The sequence below is a fragment of the Canis lupus genome, chromosome 32 (genome assembly GCF_048164855.1).
Source record: "Canis lupus baileyi chromosome 32, mCanLup2.hap1, whole genome shotgun sequence".
NCBI classification, from domain to species: Eukaryota; Metazoa; Chordata; class Mammalia; order Carnivora; family Canidae; genus Canis; species Canis lupus.
In genome coordinates, this window is record NC_132869.1 from 12,225,192 (window position 1) to 12,240,249 (window position 15,058).

At 49.1% G+C, this 15,058-nt stretch overlaps 1 protein-coding gene across 8 annotated transcripts in view; it reads left to right on the forward strand.

Moving 5' to 3' along the window:
* MAPKBP1 (mitogen-activated protein kinase binding protein 1) overlaps window positions 1–15,058 on the forward strand; it is a 51,610-nt gene that overhangs the window by 24,620 nt on the left and 11,932 nt on the right. For 6 of the 8 annotated variants that reach the window (XM_072808592.1, XM_072808599.1, XM_072808594.1 and 3 more), the window contains exons 4-12: window positions 9,583–9,645; window positions 9,879–9,936; window positions 10,672–10,842; window positions 11,668–11,805; window positions 12,046–12,228; window positions 12,463–12,480; window positions 12,807–12,967; window positions 14,091–14,280; window positions 14,845–14,991. In XM_072808592.1, the coding sequence (XP_072664693.1) occupies window positions 9,583–9,645; window positions 9,879–9,936; window positions 10,672–10,842; window positions 11,668–11,805; window positions 12,046–12,228; window positions 12,463–12,480; window positions 12,807–12,967; window positions 14,091–14,280; window positions 14,845–14,991 (1,129 nt within the window). The remainder of the gene's footprint in view (window positions 1–9,582; window positions 9,646–9,878; window positions 9,937–10,671; window positions 10,843–11,667; window positions 11,806–12,045; window positions 12,229–12,462; window positions 12,481–12,806; window positions 12,968–14,090; window positions 14,281–14,844; window positions 14,992–15,058) is intronic. The other 2 variants (XM_072808595.1, XM_072808596.1) reach the window with 1 other exon arrangement.

The following is a 15,058-nucleotide window of genomic DNA, read 5'->3' on the forward strand; positions in this document are numbered from 1 at the left end:
CTTAGCATAATGTTCTTGATGTTTATACATGTCATAGCAGGTATCAGTACTTCACTTCTTTTTATGGCTGAATAATACTCCATTATGTGGATGTCCTACATTTCATCTAGTCATCACTTGATGGACATGTGGGTTGTTTCCACTTTCTGGTTATTTTATAAAAAATACCACTCTGAACATTTGCCTAGTCTCATCACTTGGAAACATGTCCGTGCCATGGAAGAAAAGTAGGGTTCTGGAACTGGTGTTCATTTGTCCCTTGCTGCCTTTTCACTCCTCTGTTCTGCAGATGAGAAACCCCCAGCTGTAGTTTCTTTAGGTTTCTGCAGAAGTGTTTCTTTGGGAGGATTGGTGCTCTTGCTGCTTCTGGTTCTCTCTGTCAACTTTGCTGCTGGGCATGAGAGCACAAAAATGGGAAGTCCGCATTGCTCTACCTTCCTTCCCCCACTGTCAGCTTGGGAATGCCAAGTTTCCCAGTGTGATTTCCACAGCAGCTCTTGTAGTTTTTGTACCAGTATATGATTTTCTTAGTTTTATCATCCCATCAAAAATCTGCCTTTATCAAGAACTTATTCTGTGTCAGGCACATTGTTAAGTACTTTGCAAGGAATGATTTTATTTAATACCCAGAGCAACCCTGTGAGGCAGGTACTATTACTATCCCATTTAGAGAAGGAAACTACGATAAAGAGGTTAAGCAGTTTGCTCAAGGTCACACAGCTAGTAAGTGTCTATATTGGGATTTTAACCCAAGTAGTCTGACTACAAAGCTCCTTAATCTTAAAATGGTGTGGGATGGGGGAAAACCTGACTTTCTGCTTATTTTGAAAAGCTCCTTTTTGTGTAGCTATCTACCTGCCATGTGAATGAGAAGAGCCCAATTTATGGGCATCTTAATCTATACCAGGTAAACTTCTGCCCCTGGATTCTGGGGTCAGTGCCTTTCCTGAACGCCCCTTTGGCATTGAATGTTGTGGTGGGGTGTTATGAGAGCTATACGGGCTTTACTCTGGAGGCCGAGTTGGCCTCCTTCTCCCACTCCAGAAGCGAGTTGATGAATGACCTCTGTTGCTGGACACCCTGTGCAGCCCGCCTCAGGGGAATTCCATTCGTGCCTGCCTCTGCCTGGGAAAGCCAGGTTCCTTCTTGTTGGAGTTGGGGCTAGGACTGGATGTGAGATGGGCAGGAAAGACTTGGGCTGCTGCTTGGTATGTGTTGAGCCTAGTGTGCCTGCCCTAGGGATTGTGGAGCTGTGCTCCTTGCATCTTCGCTTCATGCCCCTGACCCCAGGCTTGGTGCTTTAAGGATATGTGTTTCTGTTTGTGGGCAGGTCCCAGCCTGGCACATGTGCCTGGGAGTCATTAGCCTTCCAGATGGTATATGGAAGCTTCTCTTCTGTGTCATCTAGTAGGTTCCTTCAGTGTGCTTGGCTTGGGTGAGCCCTGGGCAGTGACATGATCTACTCCCTGACCTTTTGATTTCCTAGAACTTCAAGTTCCCTCTTTGCAAATGGCTCCTTTCTGAGTGTTTTCACTTTGCTCTGTGCTAGAGGTCCCCATTGTGCCTCTGGGGTGTCTGGGGACCACTGAAGTCTGTGTGAGCCAAGCAGGCTCTTTCCCTCCCTCCTCTTCTTTTCCTATCTGGTGATCCTAACCCCACCCCCCACTCTCTAGTTCCTACTGTGCTTGTTGCTTTAGGAGCGGCTCAGGTATCCTAGAAACAAGAAGAAAAACAAAGCTCAGAAAAGTCTCCCGGAGGCCTAGAGGCAAATATCAAACCAAAACAAAGTTTTCTGAAAGGAAATGAAACAGCTCTGAGAGGGTGGGGTAGAGGGAGATGTGTGTCAGGCCGAGGTGGGTGAAGTCTGAGCAGAGACCCCTCGGTTTTAGTGGCTCCTGCATCTCTTCTCCAGAGTTCCCCCATTGCTGTTCTCTCCACAGAAAGCCTGCCCCTCACCTGTCACACTTTGAGCTCCCTGCTCCAGGAGGCTAGGTGGTCCCCAGGTAGCCTCTTCGAAGAACTCAATTTAGTTGAACATCTGTAGTTGACTTGGGCCCCTTCCGTAGTTGGCTTGGTAAGGAGTTCAGGTGCTGTAGAACCCAGCACAGCCCCCATTGCAACAGTGGAGCTAGTCCGTCCTGAGAATGGGTTTCTCTTGATCCCGAGTGCCAAAGTGTAGGGCCTGGCCTGGGTGAATGCTCTGGGCAGAGCAGCTGTTTGAGTGGGAGGTGTCCTGGAAAGGTGTTGACCCCTAGCCAGCAGCCCAGAGGAGACCTCTTGGTTGCTTTAATTAGGGAATTAGGGAGGAGGAGGGGAAACCAAGATTTCCCAAGAAGGCCCTCCATTTACTCAGCGCATATTAGAAGTTATGCTGAGGCCCCCAGCTCCAAAGCACTGGACCAGGTGTGAAATCACAGTATCTCAACCTGAACTGTGTTCTGGTGCCATCTGAGCTAAAGGAGCACAGAACTGCCTTCTTACTGTCTGTGGCAAGCCCTGTGTGGTGGGTTTGCCAGGGAGCGTGTGGGTCTGTGGAGACAGCAGGTGGACTAGAGAGAAGATGCTTGGACTTTGTGCTCTGGTGGATGTGAGTCATGTGCAGGGGTACTTGCAAGCATCGGTCCCCTCAGTGCCTGTCTTCTGGTTATTCTGCAGGTCTCACACCTGAAACTGAGGCCCCTGAGTTCTTCCTCAGATGATTTGGTCATCAATGCCTTCATTTGTTCAACAGTAATTTGTTGAAAACATGCACTGTTCAAGCATATCATATGTAGCAGTGAACAGGACAGGAAGGGTGACCATTTTTGTGGGATTTAGGTTCAAGAAGGGCAAGCAGACAATAAGCATGTAAGTCCATAAATGAGCAAGATAATATCAGAGATGGTAAATGTTCTGAAGAAAGTAAAACCAAGTGATGGAAAGGAGAGTAAATGAGTAACTTGTGGGATGCATGGTGGGGGTGGAGCCCGAGAGGCCTACTTTAGGATTGGGTAGTTAAGACTTAGAGGGAGGTAGCATTCAGCTGATATCTGAATGGCCAAGAGGAACAAACTGATGAGGATCTGACTCCAAAGTTACCCAGGTGGAGGAAGCCTCAAATGTAAGGGTGCCAAAGAGACGAAAAATCGGTTCATTCGTCTGAGGGGCTAACCGGTGGTGGTGGTGGCTAGAGAATAAGTGAGAGGATGGGGGCCCAGGCACTGCATTTTGACCTGGCTTATAAGTCTTGCAGCCCACAGAGATTGATCTCTTATTCTCGAAGGGAATATGTTTAGAGCCCTCTCAGCAGAGAGAAGTACTAGACGCTCTCCACTGGAAGCCATGTTACTCTCTGCCTTTTCTTATGTTTTTGAAGAGGGACTTGTAAAACATCCCAGAAACAGAAATGTCAGTGGGTCCCATGACCTGCCTAAGAGGATTACTTATTTGGAAGGTCCTAGATTGCAGGCATTTAAAGAGGACCACAACCGAGGCTGCCCTCGGAAACATCTTAGACTTATTCTCTCTTAGAATAATTAAAGCTATAAGATTTCCTTTTTGGGAGTTAGTCCAGAGGGACAGTTTATAATTCCACATCTGGGCGAGGATTCTAATGAGTCAGTGGTGTCCAGCAGGTCATGTATGGGATGCCATAGTTGGGGCTCCTGTTGTATATGCTGAGCCCCTGGATTGCGTTTTCCTTGTTAGTGGTGTAGCAGAGTACCTGTCAAGAAGATAGCTTGGAGCACCATGCTGGTTACTCTGCACATTGTCTTCTTCGGTCCCCACAGCCAATTTTGTGAGGTAGACATTATTCTTCCTGTTTTATAGATGAGGAAGCTGAGATTCAGAGAAGTTAAGGAATATGCCCCCAAGATGACACAGTATGCTAGCAGTTAGGTCTGGCTGGCCCATTTTCTTGTTCTTTTCATCATCATACTGTCCTCAAGTGTCAGTGAGTCCTAAAAGCCCAAGGTAGGGGAGGACCATGCACCTATCCTGGGGCCCTTGTTCTCAGTTCTACTGATCAGGAGTTTCCTTGACTTTGAGATCTGGTGGCTAGTGACTTAATGATTTATTCATCCATTCACAAATATTTATTGAGTGCCTATCTTGTAGGCCCTGGGGATGTAAACAAAACCGATAAAAATACCACCTGCCCAAAGCTGGCAATCTAGTGATAAAGATAGATCTCCTCTCTCCCCAAAAGTAAATTTTATAGAATATTGCAAGTTGATGTGTGCTTGGAAAAGATACAAGCAATAAACAGCAAGAGGAACTAGGGAATGGCACTAGGCTATGGGGTTGTAATGTTAAATCGTGCTAGAGAGTGACATTTGAGCAAGGTTTGAAGGACCTCTTGTCCCTGTCTGAGTCACCTTCTGATTTTACCTGGTATTAAAGAAGAACTTCCAAGGCACAGGGTCTCCACTTGAACTTCTTGTGTCCTGCTGCCAATATGTGCTGCTGTGTTCATTGCTCATCCCACGCTCCTTTTGTTTCTGCCTTCTGGAAGATGGAGAGTGGTAGGAGGCAGATCCTGTGGGAATGCTGGGCTCTTGGTGATGGCAGCAGGCCTGGACCTTTCCATGGAAGGGGTGTGTTGAGGACTTGGCCCTTCCCGGTTCAGAGGAGCTCCTGGGCAATGGGCCCAGCACCTGGTACTGGGGCTCCACCACGTGACTCCCAGGCTGAGGTCCTGGGGGACTGAGGCCTCCTTGTCTCTCTGCACCTGCACCCTGGGGTTCTGAATTATAGGACTCAGCCAGTTGGGCCAGCCTAGCCCTTGTCATGGATTTGGGCCAGCAGTGCTACAGGGCACACGTACAAATGACTGCCTGCAGTGCTGGGTGAGGGCAAGAGCCCCCCGGGGAGGGGGGGTAGACTGGGGTGGGGGCACTGAGGCGGAAGGCCAAAGACTGATGCAACTGCACCCCACCCTCCTCTCCCCAGTAGACTGGGGAGCTTGCTCAAGGTCGGAGAAGACTGAGGTGGCTCCTCTATCAGGGTCGTTGAGGTCTCTTCTCTTGGGAGAACTCAGCCAGCGGGGCACAGTGGGAACCTTGGATGTCTTTGCCAAGTTCTGTCCTCACTTGGGCATCTGCATTATTGTCCCTACAAGTGGAGCTGTGACACAGCTCTTTCCTCCTCTTTCTCTGTGTTGGGAGGTTTCCATATTTGAATAATTAAAAGTAAAAATTTCAGCTTAGAGATCTATGTCTGTGTGTTTCCCTCCTTTGCACATTTCTCTCCTTTGTGTGACTCCTCCATGCGGTACCTGAGAATTTTCCAGGCTATTCTGGAGGAGGTGTATGAGGGAGGGAGTCAGAGAAGGGAAGGGTTGCCTCACAGCCAGTCATCTCCCTCTCTACACCGTATTTTTACACACACTCACTGCTCTCCTTCCTCCTCCCACCATGGAGCTGAACGTACCAGGAGGTTGAAACAAGATGTTGTAGTCCAGCAAGACTCAGAATTTGTGTGCAGTGACTTAGAAAGTGTATAAGCAGTCTGATGCACTACCCTTGGAAAGTCACAATGCTGGTTCGGGATGATGGGCTTAAAGGAAAACTCAAAAGTGTATTATAGAGCCTATCACCAATTTTTCTGGATTTGGAATTTGGCTGGTTGGAATTTGTGTCAGGTCGGGTTGAGTCAGATCAGCTCTCAGCTGAAGCCCCGTGCCATGGTTTGTGTGTAGCTGTTCAGGAAGTTAGGTAACTTGTAACCACTCAGACTAGAGATCACTGCTAGAGAGATGAGCCTGTAGAAACGGGCCTCCTCAGCAGGTCGGCACAGATAACAAAAAAGCTAGAAAACATCAGTTGGCCCAAAAACTTCATGGTGGTGGAAGGCTGGTGTGTGCATGCGTGTGTGTGATTTTTCATACACTGAATAAAGTATTAAAATCTAAATATCAAAATCTATGACCTTGGGATTATAACAGCCATCGCTTTCATCTGCCCTGTTCTGATTTCCAAATCCTGTAGCCCAAATCCTTTTTACCCTCCAAGTGCCCCAATCTTTCCCTCTTCTCACAGGTTCCTGGCCCGGCACCCTGCATGTTAGGTCAGTGTGTTTCACGTCTCTCATCTCCAACTTTGCTTTTCTCTTCTTCCCTCAACTCACTCTACTCCGCATTCCCTAGAGCACTGCTTCTGGAATCCTTATTCCCTTTGGCTTTAGCTAAGTGCCCTTGAGCCAGCTACCTTACTGCTCTGATTTCGGTTCTCCATCTGTAAAGTGGGGATAATTGTACTAAGAGTCACAAGGTTATTGTAAGGATTAGCTAAAAACAGACATCCAGGCTGCTTGGCAGAGTGTCTGCTACCTAGAAAGTGCTTGATAAATGGTAACTCTTATTACCAAGCCCCTTGAGCGAGAGCAGAGGATTGGTTACTAAAGGAACTGGAAGCCTTCATGTTTAGAATTCACTGAAACTTTTTTAAGAAAGATTTTATTTATTTACTTGACAGAGGGAGAGAGACAGAGAGGGAGGGAGAAAATGATCAGGGGGGAGGAAGAGCAACAGGAGAGGGGGAGAGCAACAACTCCTCACTGAGCCAGGAGCCTGCTTGATCCCAGAACCCTGGGGTCATGATCTGAGCCCGAAGGCAGACACTTATCCAACTGAGCCACCCAGGTGCCCTAGAGTTCACTGGAACTCTTATGTGGTGCTTTTTAGCTTAGCTAGGAGATGGCACTTCCATTTTCCTTCTGTGCTTCTCTACTGCTGTCCTAGACACTTAGTTTCTCTCTCAGCACTCCTCCCATCTCTTCCTTGCTACCTTGAGAGAATGAAAATGCAGATATTTTCTTTTCCTAAACTTAATCTAGCTCTCCTTTCCTGGCTGCCTTCCCAGAACAAAAAATAAAGCCTCCTTTGAAGTTTTTACCATTATTGAGGTCCTAACAGGACTTACCTCCATTCTTCCAAAGGAAAAACCTGACAGTCCCTTAGTACCTCGTTCCCCATTGCCAGGGGCCCCCCTTGCAGCCTCCTTTCCATGCTTAAGTAGTAGTAATATTAAGATTTGCCACTTGTTTGCCTCCTACTATGTATCAGAAAAAATCATTTATTCATCGCAGAAGTCCTAGAGCTAGATCTGAGTATCTCCTTTATTATAGATATAAGTCAACATGCTTGTGCCATATCCAGGGTCACCGAGCTGTACATAGGAGAACAAGGGCTTCAAACCCTGGTCTCTGCCTCTGAAGCGTACAGTGTCCCTACTACCCCAACAGTGCCTCTGAGGATCCAGAGGTCTGCAGTCCCTCTTTCCAAAGAAGACAAGTGGGGCATGGAGTAGGGAGATCTGGGCCTACTGATGCCCCACAGGACCAAGCTAGTGGACCAAGGGAGGCATTTTCCCATTCAAATGGTTCTTGAGCAACTGCAGTGGGCCAGCCTCTGCTGGCACAAGAGGCAAAGCAGTCAGGAGAACCAGACCCAGTTCCCATTCTTGGGAAAGGCATGTTCTGGCGGGAGGGTCATCAAAAATAAATGTAAAATTACAGCTGTGATAAAGGTTGCAAAAGATTGATATGCTGTGCTTGTTATGAGAGCTATAATATACTGAGGCCATTTGACCTGAGATCTGAAGGAGGACTAAAGATTAACTAGTTGGAAAAGGGAGAGAAGAATGTTCTAGATAAGGGAAACAGTTCCTGTAAAGGGGCATGGCAGGTTAAAGAGAGCGAAAGACTGGTTGGAGCATGGTTCAGGGTGAAGCTGTAGGGTGGGCAGGGGTCATACCACCCAGGGCCTTCATGAGTACTTGAAGGAGTTTGGTTTTAGAAGCCCCCTAGGGCTCATCTTCCAGGAGTGATGCAATCAGATCAGACATGCCTGTGTGTTTGATATGAAGTGCACTGGAAGTCAGGAGGAGGCCTGGGAGTCCTGGCTCTGCTCTTTCTAGGAACTTTCTGAGCCTAGACTTCCTCATCCAAAATTCTGGAGGGTTGGACTAGGTGAAATTTAGTCATCTAGCACAGTGCATTTAATTCCTTCCGTCCTTCCTTCCAGCTCTAAGGTTCTATGAGTCTGTCTGTTTGGAGGAATTAGGCTCCTTGTATCCTGGACTGCCCCTAACAGAAGCTGGGCAAGTGTGCATGGGGGTGTGTGTGTGTTCGGGAAGGGGGAGGGACAGTGATGGGGCACTGGGAAACCCAGTGATGGGTTTCCAAGGCCATCTGACTTTTGTTGTATGTTTAAGGGAAGCAGGAGACTAGAAGTTGGTGTAAGGAGAGAAAGGAGAACAAGGAAAGATGAGCAGATGGAGAGAGAAGAAAGGAAACAGGACGGATTTGGGGAGGGGTTAGAGGAGATGTGACTCAAGAATTCCAAAGCTGTTTGTTGCTCAGCCTGGCAGTTCTGGGCATACCTACCTAGTGTACCTCCGAGATCCCTGCGTCCCCAGAGATTACCTGTGGACTGTGCATATTGAAATGGTTTATGGAGCCTAATACGCTAAGCACTCACCAGCAGCTGTACTTGCCTTTGCTTCAAGCTTCTAGCAGGCAGTGGGTTTCCAATTAAATAAGACTGGTCTGGGGGATGTTGCCCTCTGCTCATTCTGTCCTTATCCCCTGACCTGGCATAGCAGGCCCCACGCTTGCTCCTGTCAGCTACTTCATTAGTAAATGAAGCAGTGAGGCAGGAGGGGCGATGGGCCCAGGCCTGCTAACAGCCACGGAGCCTAAGGGAGAACACTGCCTGGCTACAGCTTTGGACTTCCGGCCATGGCTCCTACCACCTGGCCTCCTCTGGAGGCTCCTACCACCTTGAACTGCCTCTGGAAAGTCAGTCTGAACCTGATACTGTCCACTCTTGCTGCCTGGTTGGAGAGGGTACTTCCACCCTTCTCTGCACAGCAGGCAGGCAGGCAGGCAGGCAGGTGAAGTCTCTGATTGTCTTCTGGTAGTCTAGAGGGCCCTTATGGGATTCTCAGGGCGGGGCTCAGGAGTTCCAAGGCACTGAACAGGCCTCCTCAGGCCCTCTTGGGCTCTCTCTGCCCTTTCTCCTAGTCTTACTGAGCCTCCCTGCAGTTCCAGCCTCATGCCTTCCAACCCCTTCTTCATCATCTGACACATAGAGGGTGTGGGGTCTACTCCTGCCAGGTACACATGTGGGTGCACACCTGAGAGGCCTAACCCCTCCTTGGAGCACAAACGCTTGTCATACATGTGGCTCCAAGCCTGTGAACTGGCTGTATGCCTGTGACCTGCTTTGCTCAAATCACATGTACTCTTCTCTCTTGCACCCCTTCCTGAGCTCTGTGTAAGGTCTATGGGGCAGCTGGAGTCCTTGCTGCCATTTGTGGGTATGACCAGAGATGGTGCTGGTGCTTAGGGACCTAGTGGGATAGGCTTCCAGGGAGCCTCCATCCTAATGGGGCTGCAGAGATAGGCCCTGGTGGGTGGGGAAGAGAAGCAAGAATAGGTTGCTAGAAAGCAGTCAGTTGCCCTTGGTAGCAAGCAGAGCTCCTTTGAACTTGCTCTATGCAGCTCCCTGTGCTGAGTGACCGGAATTCCCAGGTACCCTGCGTGCTCCCGGGGAGCTATGGTTTGGTGCTAAGTCTGTTGTCTCACTCATCTTCCCAGGTGTGTGGTCGTGCTGTTCAATCCCCGGAAACACAAACAGCACCACATCCTCAACAGTTCCAGGTAAATGGGTCTGGGCCCTCAGGAAGTACCTCCCTTCCCTGGGAGCTGTGAGAATGGCACTCTCTGGGGTCTTTGTAGCTCTGCGGACTGGGGCCTGCTTGGGCCCCAGGACTGATAACAAAATGGCACATGTACATTGATGTTTGCTGATCTTGCCTTTTGAGGGGATTCTGTGGGAGCCAGGCTTAGGCCAGGCTGTCAATGCCCTTCTGAGCCTGCCTCATGTCTTGTAGGAAGACCATCACTGCCCTCGCCTTTTCCCCTGATGGCAAGTACTTGGTCACTGGAGAGGTGAGTGAAGAAAGGAGGCTGCAGTCCTCTGAGAAGGGTGGGTGTCCTGGCCTCAGCAGAGAGCTATATGGTCCTTGGCCTAGTTAGGAGTGCTGCCGCTTTGGCTTCCTGGACAGATACTAAATTCTAGTTTTTCCTCTACCTGAAAACAGTGGTTCTTAAGCTTTACTGAGCACCAGAATCATCTGGATTGCTTGGTGAAGTGCACATTGCCAGGCCCACCCCCAGAGTTTCTGATTCGTAGGTCTGCAATGGAACCACAAAATTTGCATTTCTTACAAGTTCCCGCATGCTGACTCTGCTGGTTTGGAAAGCAGGCTTTGGAAACCACTGCCTTAAAATGTTCCTTATCCCCAGAGGCCCCCTGCTGGGCATATGAGGACTACCTCTACCTTCTCAGGCTTTGCGGGGAGGCAGAGGCAGAGAAATAGGCCTGAGTGGTAGTGGTTATCAGAATCACTCAAGGAGTTTTGAACAAATACAGAGGTGCACACCCTGAAACAGAGATATTGAACAAAATCTGGGGCTATTTTCCCCCAGATAATCATTGTTGTCCTGAGATATTTATCATGTTTTTTGTTTTTTTTTAAACCTTTGCTCTGTATAGCACTCTGTTCTTGACTCTTGGCCAAGAGAGATTGTGTGTAGTAGTTGGGGAGATAAGGGCCCTCACTCTGAAAGGCCTGGGGAGGTTATATGCATCTGCCCTCACTTCTAGTTCTTGCTTCCCTGCAGAGTGGGCACATGCCTGCCGTGCGTGTTTGGGATGTGGCTGAGCATAGCCAGGTGGCAGAGCTGCAGGAGCATAAGTATGGTGTGGCTTGTGTGGCCTTCTCCCCTAGCGCCAAGTACATTGTCTCTGTGGGCTACCAGCACGACATGATCGTCAATGTCTGGGCCTGGAAGGTGAGTGGACTGGGTGGGCTGGCCTGACAGCTTCATGGGGGTTCATGGGCCAGTTGGGGAGCCAGGAAATTGCTGATTTGAACCCCTTCACTCTGTTGATCTCATTCCAGAAAATAGCCTGAAGCAGAAAAAAGCAACTGTGTAGCCAAGTGTGTTGGTAGAAGGGAGCTGGCTAGCTTTATGTCTTTGAGGATCTCCAGGGGAAAGGAATCATCTCTTCAACTCTTCTAGAAAGAAAGTCTCTCTCCCTTCTTTTTCTGACCAAAAAATCTTGGAAAGGTTATTTTATTTTATTTTTTTAAGATTTTATTTATTTATTTATGAGAGACACAGAGAGAGAGGGGCAGAGACACAGGCAGAGGGAGAAGCAGGCTCCATGCAGGGAGCTCAATCCCAGGTCTCATCCCATGTCTCCAGGACTACACCCTGGACTGAAGGTGGCGCTAAACCACTGAGCTACCGGGGCTGCCCGAAAGGACCATTTATTTATTTATTTATTTATTTATTTATTTATTTATTTATTTATTTACATTTTAAAAAAAGATTTTATTTATTCATGAGAGACACACACGGAGAGAGAGGCAGAGACACAGGCAGAGGGAGAAGCAGGCTCCATGCAGGGAGCCTGATGTGGGACTCGATCCCGGGTCTCCAGAATCATACCCTGGGCTAAAGGCGGCCCTAAACCGCTGAGCCACCCTGGGCTGCCCAAGAACCATTTTTTTAAAGTGCAGATCCTATCTAGCCCCTTCTCCACCCTCTCAGCCTCTTTCTTCTTAGCCCCAAGGGGCACAATTTTGATTCTTCCTTTGGCTTTCCCTCCAGAAAAACATTGTGGTGGCCTCCAATAAGGTGTCCAGTCGGGTGACAGCAGTGTCCTTCTCTGAAGATTGCAGCTACTTCGTCACTGCAGGCAACCGGCATATCAAATTCTGGTACCTTGATGACAGTAAGACCTCAAAGGTGAGCTGCTGAAGCTGGATGGAGCCACAGGGCCAGAGCCTGCTTGGCCAGACCCTGTATCACTTGGGCCCCTCTCAGCAGCTGTATAGAAGTTCTGGGTGAGCCAGGTGCTGTGTGGGCTGAGGAGTGGTCTCAAAGAGAGGGGGGGGTGCTCGCTGTTCCTCCTCCCTCTCCCCAGGGCCTAGCTTGCTGGGGCAGGCTCCGGGGTGGATGGGCGGCAGCAGTGGTGCATCTCCACAGGTGAATGCCACCGTGCCTCTGCTAGGCCGTTCGGGGCTGCTGGGAGAGCTTCGGAACAACCTGTTCACTGACGTGGCATGTGGCCGAGGGAAGAAGGCCGACAGCACCTTCTGCATCACATCCTCGGGGCTGCTGTGCGAGTTCAGCGACAGGAGGCTTTTGGATAAGTGGGTGGAGCTGAGAGTAAGCACCTCTGGCCCCATGGGTAGGGGCTGGCTGCCCATGTGTCAGCTCAGGGGAGATCTGATGCTTCTGGCTCTGTAGCAGGGGACTCATGCCTCATGCATGCAGGAGACTGCAGGAGAGAGGAGTTTGGGGGAGCCAGAACTTGGCCTAGTTCCATGGAGATCTATATAACTCCCTCCTCTCTGCTTTCTCTTTCCACCTTTCTTTTCCCTGCTTCCCTCTTCTGCTCAGAATACAGACAGCTTCACAGTAAGTGGTGCTTAGATCCTCCTGTCTTTCTCATGCTGTTTCTTTCTCTTTGCTGGGCTCTTTCTACTTTGTCTTCTTTGTCAAAACCTCTTGTGCCTTAGAAGGGTCCCTGGCCTCCATCCCCCAACTGCACGTGGCTATGGGCCCTCTGGCCACCTGCTGCTGGAGGGAGGGGCATCTCTAGATAACAGCTGAGGGGCTCAGGCCAGAGCAGCTGGGCAGCTTTCTCCTTGCTCCTGCCTCGGCTGGTCTGTCCTCTTGGCAGGCGACTGTTATGGAGGGATTGGGCAGGTGACCCTTGCTGACTTGAGCCCCTCTGCCTGCAGACCACTGTGGCGCACTGCATCTCTGTGAGCCAAGACTACATCTTCTGTGGCTGTGCTGATGGCACTGTGCGCCTCTTCAATCCCTCTAACCTGCACTTCCTCAGCACACTGCCCCGGCCCCATGCCCTGGGGACAGACATTGCCAGCGTCACTGAGGCCAGGTGAGCTATGTGGGTCTGCTGCCTCCACTCAGATCCTCACTCTGGGCCCAGCCTTCCCTGGTTGTGCTTCAGGAAACAAAGTGAAGAGTGTATCAGTGCCCCAGTGATTGCCAGAGGAACACCTCTGTAGACCTACAAATTTGGTTAATGGATACTGTTTGCCACTGAGGAGACCTCACACTGTGGGGAACCAGGGAGTTTCTCAGTAAGTGGGTGTTAGGGCTTATTGTATGATCTGGACTTGAATTCGGTGATTTTAGGAATGGTTCCAGGGATTGAAGTTTTGCTCTGGTTAGGTGCTGTCAGGAAGTCGAGGCAGTTCCACAATTGGATATCTTAATAATCTTTATCTACGAGGTAGAAGGGAAGGTATGGGGCTAGAGCTGTAATTGGTAAAGAAGCAGCAGTCAATCACGATAGAAGGGAATGGAAATGTTTGGTCATGTTAGTGGTTTGTTGTACAGTGATGTGCATTTATCTTCACTCTCAGACACGATTATGGGGGGGGGGGGTGTCTTGCTTTTGTTCGACTGTCATGGCCGCAGAGTTACCTCGTCTGATTTTGGTGTTCTTGGCATTGTTTGTGTTTCTCATGAGAACACGATGGTCCAACAGCCAGTGTCAGATTAGCTCCCTACTGACAGCTGTCAGAGGCTGCTTTTTTCTTTCTCAAGCAGTTACTACCCCCTGCAGGTCTGGAGCGGGCTTGCCATGCTCACTCTCCTTCCTTTGTGGTTTGGCTTGTTTCATTCTTTTCTTTTCTTTTTTCTTTTCTTTTCTTTTCTTTTCTTTTCTTTTCTTTTCTTTTCTTTTTTTCTTTTCCTTTCTTTTCTTTTCTTTCTTTTCTTTTCTTTTTTTCTTTTTTCTCTTTTCTTTTCTTTTCTTTTTAAGATTTTATTTATTTATTTGAGAGAGTGCGCACAAGCAGGAGGGAGGGGAGAGAGAGAGGGAGAAGCAGGCTTCCCGCTGAGCAGGGAGCCGATGCAGGGCTTGATGCCAGGACCCTAGGATCATGACCCAAGCCAAAGGTGGACACTTAACCAACTGAGCCACCCAGGCACCCCCAATCCTTCATTTCATCAGCTCTTTACTCATTATTTGCCCTGTCCTCTCTTCCCCACAGTCGCCTCTTCTCTGGGGTGGCCAACGCCAGGTATCCAGATACCATTGCCTTGACCTTTGATCCTACCAATCAGTGGCTGTCTTGTGTATACAACGACCACAGCATTTATGTTTGGGATGTGAGGGACCCCAAAAAAGTGGGCAAGGTGTACTCGGCTCTCTATCATTCCTCTTGCGTCTGGAGTGTGGAGGTATGTATGTGGGCTGGGCTGGCTTGGCCTGGGACTGACTAGGTTTGCTGGGGTACTATGTGAGGTGGGAATTGGGGATCCCTGAGCATAAAGTTATATTCCTGCTGCCTCCTTGTTTCTCCAGCAACATTCTTGTGTATCCACAAATCTTCAGATGGGTCCCACGGATTGAGCTTGAATTTTAGTGCTTATGTATCTCAGGCTTCTTCCATTGTATGCCTGTCTCTCCTTAGCTTTGCTTCATCATAAGCTGGCTGATCTTGGACAAGTTACTGACTTCAGTCTCAATTTCCTGAACTATAAATTGATGTATCTGATTTATCTAGTTGTCCTAAGAATTAATTGAAATGATATTAGTGGAGACATGGAAGGATGCTTGGCTAAGTGGTTTGCCTTAAGTGATTATAGAGAGTATCTGATATAATGGCTTGTTTACCATGTGACAAACACTGGGCTAAGTGCCAGCCAGTGTTCTCTCTTTAACCTCGCTCTCTTCCATGTCTTCAGGCAGGTAAAGGACTGCCCCCTAACTGGAGAGCTGACTTTGTTCCCTCTGGCCCTCAGGTTTACCCCGAAGTGAAGGACAGTAACCAGGCCTGCCTGCCCCCTAGTTCCTTTATCACCTGTTCCTCAGACAATACCATCCGCCTGTGGAACACGGAGAGCTCCGGAGTGCACGGCTCCACCCTGCACCGAAACATCCTCAGCAATGTGAGCCTTGGGCACAAACTCCATACTTAGGCCTCATATCCCCTCAGCCTTCATACCTCCTTCTCAG